The following is a 16,497-nucleotide window of genomic DNA, read 5'->3' as shown; positions in this document are numbered from 1 at the left end:
GGCTACGCGCGGACTGAGTAAGGAGTTGCGTTTGCGCATAGCCAGTGTTGCTTGCCGCGCAAACGGTGCCTTTATCCTTGAGAGTTTGATAAACCCAGAGATTTGCGAAATGCGGCTGATTCTTATCGTAACTTGATAATACTTATAGTTGCCCGCATTACTTTGAAAATTTCTTAGATCGTACTTCACTGACGTAAAAAAATTTCTTACTAATTCTAACAGTATTTCAAATAATAATATGGTCAATTTGAAGACCCTATTCCGTATTAGTTCTAAACAGCTCAATTCACGGGTAAAGACGGCAGGTGGCAACCCTCTATCTTGGCCCCCTCCCGCCCTCCAAAGCCCCCTTCCCTCCCTCTCGCTTCACTTTCGCACGGTCGCGAACCCGCCGCGACACTAGTTTAATTGCAAGCGCTGCAGAACCGGATTTATTGTCTCGAATCTCGATACAGCCTCCGCTGTCATGGCACTCAGTGTATAAATTAACTCGACTGTGAATTTAAGTAAAATTTGAGAGTGATTGCAGATTACTTCTAAAAGGGTATTGTAATCACTTGAATCATGATAAGGTCACCGATTTTAGACCCGAAATAATAATGTGATATTACAAACAATTAATTGTATATGCTGTTATAGATTAGTATTTTTTATCTATCGTCAAGATGAGTTAATTTATATAGATACTATTCGTTTGTATATGAAATGATATCGCTAAGTAAGCAGTCAACGTATCGTAACTGTCCCAATCAAGTCGAATGCGCAAGAGTGCAATTACTGTGATGTGCGTAGAAGAGACATCAACGCGCGCACCGCGTGACGGGCATCGTGGGAGGCTTTGTTTATTGATATTACTTTTTATGTAATCTATGGTAAATGATGTTTTAAAAACTTGTTGCTTTAAAAACAAAATTGCCAAGTAACCTAACCAATCAAATCAAATCAGTAGTACGTAACTTATGAACGCATGTAAAAAATGGTTTAAAATTTACATTTACTGCCAGTTCTCAAAGCAAGGGCATACAATGAGAAAAACTGCCAAAAACCTCCATCGAATTGCCTATTCGTTTAAGTATTTTATTTTCATTATCCTCTTCGTTTCGTTAAAGCAGTTAAATGTGGTTAAACGTCTTTATAAACTAAACAAAATTCCCAAAAGCACTTCATAAACTCCCACAATAATAGTTAAACACAAGAAAACCAATTAGTACTCCGTACATAGCATCATGCGTTAAGATATCTACAATTTTTATGAAAAACATGCCATACAGCGTTCATGAGCATTCCTAGCGATAAAGGCTAGGCTTTGAGTGTAATGTGTCTCTAATTGAAAAATTTACACTCCTTACATTGAAGGAATGCTTCTTTTTGCAACGTAATAATCTGTAATTAATTGTGAGTACGTAACATCAAGTTATATTGTAAATCATATTTACAAGATAATACGGGTCATATGTCTAACTTAATTAACATCAAAGGGTCAACTTTGTAGGTAGCGTTTATGAGTATAATATTACGGTGAATAAACCTTTCAATTTGATTAATTTCGATGTTTTTCTCACAATGTTGGTGAATACAAAACAGTTATATATTCTTGAACATGACCATGGGATGTAATTATGAAAGAGTTTTTTGTATAGTTACGTGAATTGAGTTTTAACTTATGTTTGCAAAAACAAAAAGAAATATTTTGAATACATATGTAGTAATAGGAAACACTATATGATATTGTTAATGTACATGTGTTCGTACTTGTAATGATATTTATCTAAGTCCAGCTATATTGGTTAACGCAACTGAATTTCATTTTGTTGGTAATGCTTTATCACAACTGTAAATATATATTTTAGTATTGGCGCCTACTTAATTCATCGAAATCATTAATATTCAACTTTATCGGATATTATCACGAATCGTGTGAAGACAGTTAATTTCAATATAAACTTCGCAAACCGTATTTCAATTTATTACCGAGTTCCTTTAACGGTAATACCACTACCTGCAGCTAGCGACTAAACCAGCATTTATCGTCTATCAAGATCCACTGATAGACATTGGTGAGAACTAATTGACAAGTGCACTTCAATACTTTCTCATTTGCATAATATATTACTTTAATCAACATAAAATGGGTTTAAATGCAAAGTTAATGATGACTAGATAGCAAGTCTTTAATCGTAAAAAATACTAGAACTATTAGGCTGAGAAGTTTGTAGGCTGACACATTAATAGTTATTTTAGTTAGCCGTAACCTTTGAAAGACACTTTCATAAGTTTGACACTTGTTGTACTATTACTTTGTGAGATATAGTATTTTAAGTGAAGGAACTTATGTCTGTTTAAACAACGGGATAAAAAGAAATTTCTTGTGTTAATAAAACATTACTTTTTGGCGAAAATACTGATGAATCCAAGGCTTGACTTGATAAAGTTGAGAGTGGCGGAAACTTTCCTGCCAGTTCTTCTTGCGCGCTGTGTACGCTTTTGACTTGCGAATTGGTAGTAAATATAAATTTAGAATTATAATGTATTTTGACTTGAAAAGGTTTCAAGTCAAATTCGGACTTTGCACCAGGAAACTCAACAGTTGAGAAGTGGTGTGCTTATTTTAACGAGACGAAATAAGCACCGAAGAGGCTGTTACCGATGTAAACATCAGAAGATTACACAAATAATTGCGGAAAACCGGAAAGTAAAGTTGATTAAGATGTTTTTATTAACATCACAATATCACAAAACTGGAGTAAAGTACAAAAATGAAGATAAAGGATGTAAATTGCTAAAAGCAGTTTCAGAGACAACCCAAACATACATAATGTAAACGTTTACCGTAAAATACTTCAATAAACTATCCAATATAAAAATACATACAGGTTAAAAAACAAAAGTTTATTGTATTTTTCATTCATTTCATAAATGTACAATTAACAGTGTCTATTGTAAGATATAATTCTGAAATCGAGTGATGAAAGAATCGAATACCAGAAAATATCTGATAACCTGTTTGAAAACCGATAACGATTCTGGTCTGCAGCTACTCTTAAAACTTCTTAAAAATGGGCAACAAGGCAAGGGCAACGGGACCTCTATGCCAAGAGAATCAGAAACTGGAAGAACAAAGACCTGGTCATTAGTTTTAATATAACAGAGGGCATACGGATAGGAGGTTCAGGAAGAGGAGGAGGATTATCTGGTGTTAAGTGACACACTCAATGCAGGGCTCGCGATTTCGTTGCCGGCCTTTTAAGAATTGGTACGCTTTTCTTCCTTCCCTAAGTCGAATTGATTCGGAAATACTACAATGGGCAGCTGGATGCACATATTGGTGGTGCGCGAAAGAAGGTGAGAAACGCATGTGGAACGACGAAAGTCAAGGTGATTCGGGTAGAATTTCGCATTCTGCCTTGACATTGAATGATGAAACTCAGCTGCTGGTATTAATCCAAACAACTCCTGTGAAGACACCATGGTAAATGCGGTCGTGGATGAAGAGAGACGACCATAAAGTCCATGCTTGAACTGAGGCTCAGTGTTGATATTATCACAGTCTGTTCTAGATTTTAGTTGTATATAAAAAATAATTGTATCAATTCTGTTTGTGAGCTTATTTGTATCCACTTTATAACATTATAATCATTATAGTGCATTGCGTGCGTTTTACCTTCACCTGTCAATATACAAGACTAGTGAAGAAAAGATTACAGGATTTAGGCCGCAGGCTTAGTTGATTGATTTATAGTTTAAGAATACAAAAATCTTGGCAAATATTCTTTTATTTTACAATAAATAGCAAGTATTAGTAGTTGATGTTCATATTTTATTCTTTATATTCTAAACAGATTATTATATGTTTATTTTAAGTTTGAAATATATAATTAAAAAATAACATAATGTAGCAAAATTTATAAATATCTATATAGTATTTACAGTATTCTTAACCTACATAGTAATTATATTAGCCTTTTATTCTGATACTTTTACACTTTATTTTTTTATATCTTTGTACCCTTTTTTGGCCTCCTATTAGCACTGTGCCACTCTCTGCCATGTACCTTCTGCTTTTTCCATAATATGGGCTATTCACCTTCAAAATTGTCTTTCTGTTTTGCGTTTTATATATATATAACGCAAATTAACAGATTTTTGTAACTGAGCTAAAATGCGAGTCGCTGACTCCCAAGTTTCTATGCCGACTGCTGTAGGTATCAATGACTACATTTTTAATGGATTATGACATTTTAATGACCGTAAAATATTACAATTTATCTATATACATAATCATTCAACGAATTAGTATCAGTAAGCAGTACAGCAAGGAAATGCCAGCATTAAACGTACACTGCCACAGGGATCAAACTTTCTAAATTTGTTTTAATATACTATTTACACATTTTTTATTATTGTTATTGAAATGGGTAGGGCACATAGCAAGAGGAACATAATAGACAAGAATGTACTAAACTGGTGCAATAAACGCAAAACAGAAAGACAATTTAGAAGGTGAATAGCCCATATTAAGGAAACAGCAAGTATATGGCAGAGAGTGGCACAGTGCTGATAGGATGAGACTGTTGCCAAAAAAGGGCCAATATAAAAAATTGTATAATTACTATGTAGGTTAAGAATACTGTAAATACTATATAGATATATATATTTCCTCAAGATATAGTTAAGAAAATTCGAGTTTCTCTCGTTAATTTATCTTATAATATAAGTACAATAACATAGAATATGTTGTGTAGTGTTTCTACACTATTTAGTAATTGAATATAAATCACACTGCGGTGTAAAATGTAACATTACGCAGTGATCCATCTTACTCTGTTCCCGCGGGCTACATCGCATTGTCTAGCTCCATATTGTGGAGCACCGAGAAATCGTTTTACGTATAAAAACTTTGTTACATAGAACTTTAGAGTTTTGAGGATTTTTCGTATAGATGTCCTTAAAGTTGTGTCTATTTTGATTGTAATGTATGTATATTTAATATTTACATTCTTAGATGATGATTGTTCAAATAAGCGCTAAGTAGGACTACCGTATACTAAGCTAAGTCTCGCGAAACGCAAACAACACTTAGTTCTTCGCCAACCAATCTTATGCCCTGTATAACGTATATTTAGGATAACAAAAAGCAACTATGCATGCAGCGCAGTTGCACTTTAGCCACATTTCTTAATACGAACCCGGGAGATCTGGCTTAAAATTAATATTTTAGTTAAACACTTTCCAAATAGATCCTATTTTAAACTACTTCCATTATAAATACTTCTCATGCCAATATGGAGAGATTGCTCAGAGGAGTTGTTCGTAATTATACCCGCAGCTGAGTATCCAATGATGAATATGGAGGTGATACAGGGAATTTCTTATTCTGTCGTTCCACAAGCGTTTTTTAAGGCAGTTGTTGCCGTAGCCCACCACTATATGGAACCAGCTGCCCACCCAAGTATTTCCGAAACAAATCGACTTGGGGTCCTTCAACATATATAAGCAACCCAAAAATCGCACTTTCTTCACCCAACGCTTTTTCTACTTCCGAAGCCCTTTCATCTTTAACCACTTCGTTAAAAACAAAATTATGGCTAGCATTTCAAAAATCACATTTACTAAAAATCTCAAAGAATATCCTGTCAACCTGTCCTATGCTGATAGCTGATACAGAAAATATTCTTAGTGTTCAAAAATAGTATAAATATAAATGTGTTATGTAGAAGTCATTAAGTTAAATACTGTTTACATGTCAAAAGGAAGAGACTGGCTGCTCACAACACAGGGAATCCTTGTGCCAGTGCACTTTACTTTATCTTCTACCGTACCAATTCTTTAATGGACGGCAATTCACTCGTGACTCTGGCAATGAGAGTGTCCATGTGAGGTGGTATCACCCAACATCAGAGGCCTGCCCGTTTGTCCGCTGTTATATAAAAAAAAAACACTTTCCAAATCTAAACTACTTATAACATAAACCTCTTATTCCGATTTGGTACTAAAATTATAAATATTTATGTACTCGCATCGCACTTCCGTGATTTAATGGTTGACACACGTGGCATATAAGTGGCAAAAGAAACCTTCCTTTAGAATTTCACTAAGCAATGTTCATAAATCTCGCAACTCAATTAGTAGTAAAATATATTTTCAATGGAGCTTTACTCATAACCAGACTACGGAAGTCAACGAGACGTTTTTGTTTAAAGCATGATGCGTTCATCCTGCCTTTTCATTATTCGTGTCATACAAAATTAGGTGCTTAAAAGCTTACATTTTAAAATACTTCCATGAAAAATAGTTTAGTATCACTGTTTATTACTTTAAACAGAACATTATGTGCTGACATAGATAACGTAAAAAACAACGGTTTTGAGATGTCTGTATACATTTTCATCAAATGTAGAGCTCACGTATGAATCTCAATAGCCCACTCTTTAATTAATAAAGCCCTCATGGTGTTGGCATGGCAATTTAATTTAATGCTTTAATTTAATTTGATGCCATTGGCTTTTTTTTATTAACATTAAGGTCATTTTTCCCTTCATATTAAACAATTGAAGATCGGTTTCCTTTTTGATAACTGACCAGGAAACATTTGAACAATATGTGTGAGGTGAGTCAGTGAGGGCAGACGCAATTGCAGGACTGCATCTAAGATAAGTTAAATCCTTAACATCTTCCCGTTCACCACAATTTAAAGAAACGGTTAAAGGACTGGCTTCTAAACACACCTTAGAGAGAACTCCACAAAGTCGGAGAGATTGAGACCTAATGAACTTGATTCGTACACATTACACTCTCTAATTCACCCACATAGATCCGGACACTTATTCATGTACTGAAGCATGTGACGAGTCGCTTATTCTGTTAAAAAAAACAGGAGAAAACTTGTTATGCATTATTTTCATTTAGATAAATACACTTGCAAATTAATAAGCTAATGCACGCTTCATGCGGCTTTGAAGAAATTATTCAACCAGTTTTTAAAAGGACGCACTAATTACACTTCTAAGTCTATTGCACTCAGCCACAACTGGGTTTGGGTTCTTTAGGAAATTTGTATTATATCAACGTGTGGTTTCACTTAAAATAAAAAGCTTCTCAATTCCTGGATCATTATAGTGGTCAGTAAGGATTACATAGGTTTAAACGAGATTACCTCCTAATCGCGTTTATCCTGAAGCAGTGAGATCAAGTGCTTTCAGTTGCTCATTATAAGGTCTGATCCCCTAAATACTTTGATAATTGTGGCTTTTATTTGAACCCTTCAAGCATTGTTGTAAACAGTTTCGAAATTGTAATTAACAAAATATATATACACAAAGTTTGTTTATGGAAGAGCTGGAAACCCTGTCACGGGCCTTTTTTACTTAAAAAGATGCATTTCTACTAATATTGTCGTGGGTAGAGTTGCAGAATAAACGTCTTTTTAAATAAAAGACTGTTAAAAAAGTCGATTAAAATTACATAAAATTTTATGACTCTTTTATCAGTTCTAAATCCAAATTTATTACTTTCTTTGTTCGCGACACTTTTCAGGGAATTAAGTTGGATGTCCACTCAAACGTGAAGCAAATGTTTCTGTTAGCAAAGTTACGACAAAAGTTTAGCTTAATTCGGACAGATCTATCTTTTTTGAAGTTACGCGTATACATTTGCTATCAAAGTCGAACCCATTGTATCTGATCGCGTCAAACCCTTCTGTAAGGTTATAGTTATTTATTCAATTACACACATATATATAAGAAAACTGAACACATAAATTATTAGACAACGGTCTGCCTGACAAGTGATTTATTCCAGGCAACCCTAGTCTAAAAAAATACCTAGTGTGGGTACAGTACAAGAAGTACATAACTAAAAGCTTTTAAAAAGTGTGTGTGTGTTTTGATTCTGATAATTTTAGACGAAGCGTATTTTTGAAGATTTATTGTTTCATCGGAAATCAAACCCATGATCGCGTCGTGAGCGTGATAATGAAAGCCAGAGCGGTGAGTTATATAATTTATCAGTTTATCAGTTCGAATACAAGTAAATCGTTTCAGAATTTGACGGAAATTGTGTTATTTACATATTATATAATTAATTATACAAAAGCCTTGCTTATTTAACTAAAACCTTGTTTAAGGCGCCGCCAATCTTCGTTCAATATTACACTAACAGACGATTTCAGAATCAGCACGTCAACAAATAAAGAACAGTGTTACTTAGAGGCTTTTAATGTCTCTTTAAGTAGATACGCAGTTGACATTTCTTCATAAGTTAAAGAAAAACATTATAAGGAATAAGCATTACATGCAAAAAGGCTGATCCACTTATGAAAAATAGACAATGTAAGGTCCCAAATGGGGTCTTATACAGAAATTTAAATTGTTAATCATAATAATAAATAATTTAATATCTAATCTATGTTAACTTATGAGTGAATTAATTTGCTGATATTGGATAATGGCAGTCTGGCAAAAAGTAATGTAATTTTATTTTATTGCGCTTACAACACTGCGTTAAAATACACATAAAAACTTTTTTTAAACGATTTGCAGTTTAGTACCTATAGCTAACACTCAGAACGTAAGGCAAATTAAGTTGTGACATTTCACCAGCGAATAAATGTCTCATAAACGATAGGACGAGATTGAGTTAGGTGTCAAAGATAATTGGCGAGTTGCGGCTGCGCAGGAGCGGTGAACTATGCAGAGTGCAGCGAGGGGAGTTACCACAACCAGTTTGTGTTTTAAATTTGCGATAAAAAATATCTGCAGCATGCTTCGTGTCATTAGCCGCGCGACTCCCCGCCCCGCCTGCATTTATTAATCTTATTCGGAGAAATCGGCGCATCACCCCCCCGCAACTTGATGTCCGGAGCCGCGGTTAGTGTTGTGCTGGTATCGAAAAAAAATTTGGCTAAATGCCTACAAGTTTTTAATTTAGTTTTACGTTAAAAGAGACACTTTTAGTAACAATATTAGGGTAAATAAAATTAATTAGGTTCTATATTACAATTATAAAATGTGTACTAAAAATATGTGAAATGAACAGGGGCTCTTGTTAAATTAACTCATAATTATCCATACACTCTTCTTTTATAGACACCTAGATACTTGTCGTACTATTAGAAATGAACTGCCGCCTATGAGTAATTTTTGGGGTAAGGCAAAGTTTAACAATGATCGCAAGAGGTCACAAAACAGGTACTAGTATAGTTGGTCTTACCTCATTTAACAATTTTAATAAAACGTAAATAGATAATTAAAAACGCGATCCGAATAAAGAGTTAAAAAATGTTTAGTTATCTAAACTTAAATATGCCCATCGAATGTTGGAGTATTCAAAATTGTGAAATATTTTATTGGAAATAACAATGTTTATAGCGTCATGTCATAATAAAAAAAATCGCCATACTTTCCACATCTATTTTCGTCAAATATTGATTTTGAGTTATGTATTAGGTAGTAAATTTTTAACTATGGGAAATATATAAGAATTGTCCAAAAAATCTGAAAAAATATATTCTCCGTAGTGCATTTGTATGATATAATCATTTCTACCTTAATTTCGCAAGTAATATTAATAAAAGAGAAGGTAAGGTATATATTAAATCGATAAAATGGTATATTACCCGTAGTAACATACCCTATATCTTAAAATGTAGATTTTATCGATATGTAACACATCTCTTAGTACTCGTTCACTCAGCATGCGACATTACCTTGAATATGTTACCCACATACGCAAGACAGGTAATAAAAGTTCCGAATATAAAAACCAGCACAGACTTCATCGAATTTCACTGTACTTGCCATAAAAAGAATTTTTAATCTGTAATCAAAAATGGAGTTCAGGTTTGGCCAGCGTTGATTTTATCTTTAATTGATATCAAGTGCAATTTAAGGCCGATATTTAAATGAAGGTTCGATCATGCTGGTGTAAAATGTAGCCGTTAGCTTCTTTACGTGCAAAAATTTAAATAAACGTATTTTTTTTTTATTTTGCAGTCGAAACAGATGACTTTAAATTATAAAAATAAAGAAACATTCTCAATGCAAGATTTAAGTAACTCAAGTTTTTTTTTATTTTGTATGTTTAACAGCGGTAATGTATATCTTTTCTAATAAAAAATTTCTCAGAAATATTATAACTGAACTAGTTAACAAATATATTTCCACCACCCTACTTTTATAAAATCCATTATAGCCCGTTTTATAAAAATAATTTTTATTAAATTGTACATAGTTAGCAGCAAATAATTTATAAGAAAAAGCTGTTAACTTTTAAAGTAGTTTATAGGAGTAATTTAAGTGTGTTATTAATTTGTTTAAAATATATTGCCTAAGATTTTAAGTATAACTTTAAGCTTGGAGTATATTATGTACTTCACAATAGCCATAAAGCTTCAGGGTATACTAGTTAATAACTGTTGGTCAGGGATCCACTTAAAAGACGTAGATGTAAACTCTTGTCAAGTCTTATTTTTTTACATGTATCTCTTGATATTGGTGGCTTAATCAACCTAGACTGAAGAAATCTATATTGCACTCATTGAATGATTTATAAAGTCCTAAGCAGTCTAGCACCATAGAAGCGTGCGAAACACCCAACTAGCACTGAGCTATGGAGGCAATACCACAATTGTTAACCTTTTACTTATAGTTGATTTGTTTATCTATGTTAAGTTTTTATATAAAATTACACACGTACCAAATATATGTGATATAAAAACTATTTTTATTAGTTATAAATTATTTATTTTACCATATAGAAGCTTCTTTACATTTGCAATTACCTTTACTTTTTCAGATAAAATAAACTAGCTTCTAATACTACCTGTGGCCTATGGTTTCACAGTTAGCATAATAATATACATGGCAATAGATAAATACTACCAATACAAAAATAAATTTTAACCAACCCTAAAGATTAGCACTGACCACCATTCAAACCAGATTACCATAATGTTATTATAAATATACTACATTCCATCCGAAATGAAATATGGTGAAAAGATTTTTGTTATAGTATCCTAAGCCTTATGTCATTATATCCTTATTCAGTTTAATTAATACCTTTATTAGTATCCATAGCAATTCAGCAAAGTTAAAATTAACACTTGTGACATTAATATGGAGAACAGTATGATATACTATTATTTGTTTTTATAGCACACAATATTACATGAAGTGTTTTTTTCTATGCCAATCTCTAATCATCTGTCACACAAGTTGTAACAATTTCATACTCAGTAATAGAAATGACCACTCTGCAAGCAGAGTAACATTAGTAATAATATAGTGAGATAATTTTACACAAAATGACCATGGTATGATTATGTAGGTTATTAGGAAAATACCATTTATTAATAGAAACCATTTATTTAAATATACTTTCTTACATTGTATACATATTTACACTCACATGTAGCTTATTGATTATTTAGCTGGTACAGGCGCTGTAGGTGCTGAAGCGACTCGTTTTTGAGCCGCTGAGAGTTGTGGAGTGTCAGTAGCTAATGACCTCAATTGTTTTTCTGCCGTAGCATTTACCATCTTGGTGACATTGGCCTTCATCTTATTCTTTTCGATAGCCTTTAGTTTGTTTGGGGCTGGTGCATTATTTCTCTTAGTTACAGCTTTTCCTTTCACCTTCTTTACCTTAGCTCCTTTTGGTAACTTACTCTTAACTTTCATTTTTCCTTGTGCCATTTTTTATAAATATTTTCTGTTTTATATTTTATACAATCAACTAATACTTATCTAACCTCAACTGCTAAAATTTGTAAACAAAACTCAAAGGAAACGTGAATCAGAATTGACACTGACAATAGTCAACTGACGTTTCACATAGATAAAACATTGACGTATGATGGTTTCAAATCCTCATGCTGTAAGTTTCAGTATCAACGATCTATCAATTTAAATCTTTTTACTAGCACACTTTTTCATATTATTTACATATATGAATAAGTACTGACCCGACAGACGTTGTCCTGTCTTAAACAGTTAAGAGAAATAGGGATTCATTTTTATATACATAGATATTTGTTGAAAGACGACCAAAATGGGAGCACAGAGGGTCCAGCAGGCCGACCCGATACCCGATAGACCAGCGCAATTAAGGGTACGACGTTATGGTAATGCTTGTAGAGGCAAATTGTAGGTGTTGCAACATAATTACTCAGTAGCCATTTTGAAGTTTTCAGCACCGGTACTCTGCAGCTTGTAGGTGCAATACCAATATCATCGTTTTTGTATGCAATTTTGATGTAATACCTCATCTCAATGTACATTTAATTTTGGCCGTCATAAAAGAGTAACGATAGCACCATATATGAATAAGTTACATTACGGTAAAGGGTTTAGGATGAGTTTTCGATTAAATCAATTATTGTAAAGGAGATGCAAAAAAACCACTTAAGAATTTTAAATAATTTTAATCATAATCGACTGTTTTGCAGTATATGAATTCGAGTTTCAAGTCAAGAAATATACATAATATATAATATCTAAATATATTTTATGTACAGATAAATAGAAAAAGTAGTCGAATATAACTACTAGCTATCGATAGATCCGAGCGGCGAGAGTGCAGGGGGCCGGCGTGGGCGAGAAGCGGTGCGAACAAGGCGCACCTCGCCATAAAATCTTAGAAAAATAGATAAATCGCTCAAAAATGTCAGATTCAGTCGAGAAGATAGAAGATTTAAGTATTTTGAAGAAGAGAACACTCTCAGGCGTACTCCGTGTCCGTGGACAAGGAGCGTTCCGCTGGAGACCGCCGGCCCCCACCTTCTGCAGCCGCTGGCTCGCCTGCCTGCGCTTGGGCATACGCCAGGCTTTTTTGATAGCTGAATAACTGCCGCTCCAGGGAATAGTTCTCAGCTTGTAATGCAGCTACTTCTCGTCTGCAAAGAAACTTGCGTTATTATAAGCATGAATGAGCGTATAAAGTAATAAGTTGCAAAGTAATATTCTTACCTCATTTGATGAGCATGTAGACGACAAAGATCGTCATAAACATGGTAAGTAGCTTGGAAGAGCAAGTAAGTATCACCCCATTCTATTCGAACTCTAACTTCTCCTCCGGGATGCAAGAAGGCACATCCAGCTCGGGACACCTCTTCCACGCGCAAGGCAGTCTCCATCATAAGACCCTCATCAGCACTCTCTTGAGCATAGTAGTTTTCGAAGGGTGCACCTGGTAGCTCGCTTGCGTCAGGCTCGCCTGATGCAGAAACTGTTCGAACTAACCACGCTGACCAGCTCACGTAACGTAAGTGGTTTCTAGGCACATGATGCACATCACGGTACAACATGTGAAGTCTGACTAGTTCAGAATGTGTATCACAACGTAAGGCCCATGCCTGTTTGTCTCGGTCGTAGCATGTGGCTGCTCTACCACCCACTGGAACTGCTAACTCTGCCAAAGCTCTCGCCCAAACCAGTTCTACAGATAATCGCATGCCTTTATGAAGGAGTCTTGTAGGTGGTCGCGGTATCCACGGTGGTGTGCGACCTTCACCATCACAAAGGCATTCAAGCGGCCCTGAGTGTATCCGCCTGTCACCTTCACCAAGAGCAAGAGCGTATCTAACTCTGCTTAACTGTCCTTCTCCTGATAATCGCACCAGTCGTAAAGAAAGTGGCTCTTTTCCAGTGCCACCAGTTGCAGAGACAGACCAATCGAAGCTAGCGAACGCAAAAGGCGGTGTATCGAGGCGAGGTGCACGAAGTTCACAAGAGTAGATAGTTCTGACACGGGACATGCTCAGCTCGAGTTGAAATTCCCCGCGAGCGTCTGCGAATTTCGAGTTCAGCTCGGCGAGTGAGACACATCGGCCGCGTCCTTGGGCAGCACATCCTGCGTTGAAGCGAACTTGCTTCCCAGAGAAGCCCTCATTTGCAGTGAAGTGATCTCGGCTTAAAAGAGTGAAGGTGAAATCGACATACACTCTCATGCCCTCGCAAACTCCGCGCCATACTAAATAGATGCCTGTAAAGGAAAATAACATGATAATTATAAAGTAATTATTTATTAGTAGCTGTGGACGTGACTAAATAAAAACTGATCTTTGTCTTCTAAGTGTGATATGAATATCATTATTCGTATTATCCACTGCCAAATTGTTCAACCATAATGATGTATGAAACTCATCCCAATTAATTCCTTCAAACGACTTGTGCTTTAACCGATCCGATATTCCGACCTAAATACTATTTAAAACAATATTGTATTTTCACACTAAAGCATGAAAATTTATTTACTCACACACAGCGGTCCTGTATTCATAGTATTTGATAGTAACTAATATATAAATTACTTCATATAATATAACGTAATGACTATTTATATAAATCCAACACCACAACAAGGTTTTTTTGTCTTTGGTTAACATAGCTTTTACACATAGAAAGAAAACATTTTTTTAACCGGATTAAGCTATATCTATTATTATAAACTTATAATCTTTTTACATAAATTTAAATTTTTCCGACGTTTCGTCGTTATCTGTATTGTTGTAGTCGATACCAACTCCGGGGAAATAAATACAGATAACGCAACTTTCTCTGCAGCTGTGATACTTTTGACATCCAACAGCTTTTGTATTCAGTCACCGTAACCACGCACGCTGTAAAGCACGTGAAAGTCGGAAAATTTTAAAATTATGTAAAATAATTATAAGTTTATAATAATACTTTAATCCGGTATTTTTTTTCAATTATTTTTTTATTAAAATAATTAATTAATGAATTGGCAACCTAGAGATGTGTCGGTACGGCTGAAAGCAACGGCCCATCTCTGGTGCGCGCATGTGAAGTCCTTGGAGGTGACGTCACGGTCGGGCTCACGTGTCGCCGATCTCGTCACAACGAAGGTAAAGACGTGTGTATCGGCGCGGTCTTTGAGCCGCGTCGCGCGGTACAGCAGCGCCATGCGCCCGCGCGCCCCACGTCCGCCCCGCCTGCAACTGTCATAAAACAAAATCATGTAATAAAGTATATGCTGTTCTGTCAACCCCACGAGGTATGAAAAGTCCATTGCGGGAATAACGTTTTCTTATACTATAAAACAAAATACATTCAAATATTTTCTAGAATTATACTTAACTAGCGGACACGGCTAGACATTTATATTATTTAACTTGAAATAGTTCGACATATTCGGACTCACATAATACATACATTGATATCTTCTTTAAAAATGTAGTATATCATTTTTTTTCTATTGTAAATCATTTCCGCAGTGTACGCGATATAGAGATTATATTGTATTTCAAAGTAGCAATAGTAGAAAACAAAGAGACAATGAATATATAATATTCATGTAAACATTTTAATATAATTACATTTTCTATTAAAAACGAGGTAAAAATTTCAAGATCGTTATTATATATGAGCGCACATGCCGCATATATAGATGTCTGGAAGCCTCGGGGCAGCAAAGGAGTAGAAGCCCTCTAGCTCCAAATTATATTTTCAGCCGAGATTTTCAATAAATAATTTATTGTGAAATAGATTCTTTCATTATTTAAGTCTCTATATTGTGGTGGCCCCGGGGCTGTATCCTCGGTTGTCCTCCCCTAAATACCGGGCTGTATATCGCCTCTAAACGTATCTAAAGACACACGGTATTTAATCCATGTCCATGTACAATCCTACCGTTAAAGCTTAATCGTTAATAAATATTATAGTCACATATACTACTCTGAAACATGTACAAGTAGCATGTAAAATCAAATCTAAATTTTCCCATAAGCACCTTGTTCCCATTTATTACGAAAGCTTTACGGTTTACATAAATCAGTAGTCGTAAATATTCCAACAGGAAAGGTTCTATAGAGACATTAGGATATCGGGATATTTGAAATTAATCGACGCCTTTAGGAAAAAATTCGGTTGAAACGAATGCGGAATACAAACGTTTTCAAACGGCCCTGAATAATTTATTTTTTATTATGAGTATCATACAATCGATTTCGAATTCGCTTAACGCTTACCTTATTTTGAGTAGGCTTACGTATTTTAATTATGTTTAACAAACCATCGGTTTATCAATAAAAAGAAAACATAGCATTTTTGAAGTGAAAACTTCCTCAGCGTCGTTGTGATTTGAAAGTAGATGAAACGACAAAGCGACATTAAAAACAGACAAACACATAAATTCATAAGATGTAACGAGGGAAAATGAGATAGGAAGCATTATACAGTGTACATACTTTAATTTAGTGATAAAAAAGTTTTCACTTCAAAAAGTTTTAATAGTTAATAAAGATTATTTTATCAAAATTAAGATTGATTTTAAATAAAGAAAGAAAAGTCTAATAAAATACATTTAGATGGTGAAAAAAAGTTTATCATAGCGGTCATACAATTTTTATAGCACGATTTGTCTATAACCTCAAAATAGTTTTGGTGGTCACCTCTTCATCAGTGCAATATTTATGTCTGAGAGCAGGACCTGCTAGAACCGTTACCTGTACATCATGTAACATACGAATGCGTTCCAATA

At 34.6% G+C, this 16,497-nt stretch overlaps 1 protein-coding gene across 1 annotated transcript; it reads right to left on the bottom strand.

Moving 5' to 3' along the window:
* Positions 1 to 12,516: 12,516 nt before the first annotated feature.
* Positions 12,517 to 14,938, bottom strand: LOC123714311. Its single transcript, XM_045668531.1, has 3 exons — positions 14,748 to 14,938; positions 12,966 to 13,980; positions 12,517 to 12,892 (listed from the first exon to the last, which is right to left on the bottom strand). Exons 1-3 carry the CDS (start codon positions 14,920 to 14,922, stop codon positions 12,718 to 12,720), a joined length of 1,365 nt encoding a protein of 454 aa, XP_045524487.1. The 5' UTR covers positions 14,923 to 14,938; the 3' UTR covers positions 12,517 to 12,717.
* Between the last annotated feature and the right edge of the window lie 1,559 nt (positions 14,939 to 16,497).

The sequence above is a fragment of the Pieris brassicae genome, chromosome 9 (assembly GCF_905147105.1).
Source record: "Pieris brassicae chromosome 9, ilPieBrab1.1, whole genome shotgun sequence".
Lineage (NCBI taxonomy): Eukaryota > Metazoa > Arthropoda > Insecta > Lepidoptera > Pieridae > Pieris > Pieris brassicae.
This window is presented reverse-complemented; position numbering and strand designations above follow the sequence as displayed.

Excerpts from the sequence above, each read along its gene's own strand:
- LOC123714311 (XM_045668531.1), bottom strand. The coding sequence starts at position 14,922 with ATGGCGCTGCTGTACCGCGCGACGCGGCTCAAAGACCGCGCCGATACA. Across the intron at positions 13,981-14,747 it reads CCGTACCGACACATCTCTAG|GCATCTATTTAGTATGGCGC; the intron begins GTTGCCAATTCA and ends TTTCCTTTACAG. Across the intron at positions 12,893-12,965 it reads CTACATGCTCATCAAATGAG|ACGAGAAGTAGCTGCATTAC; the intron begins GTAAGAATATTA and ends GTTTCTTTGCAG.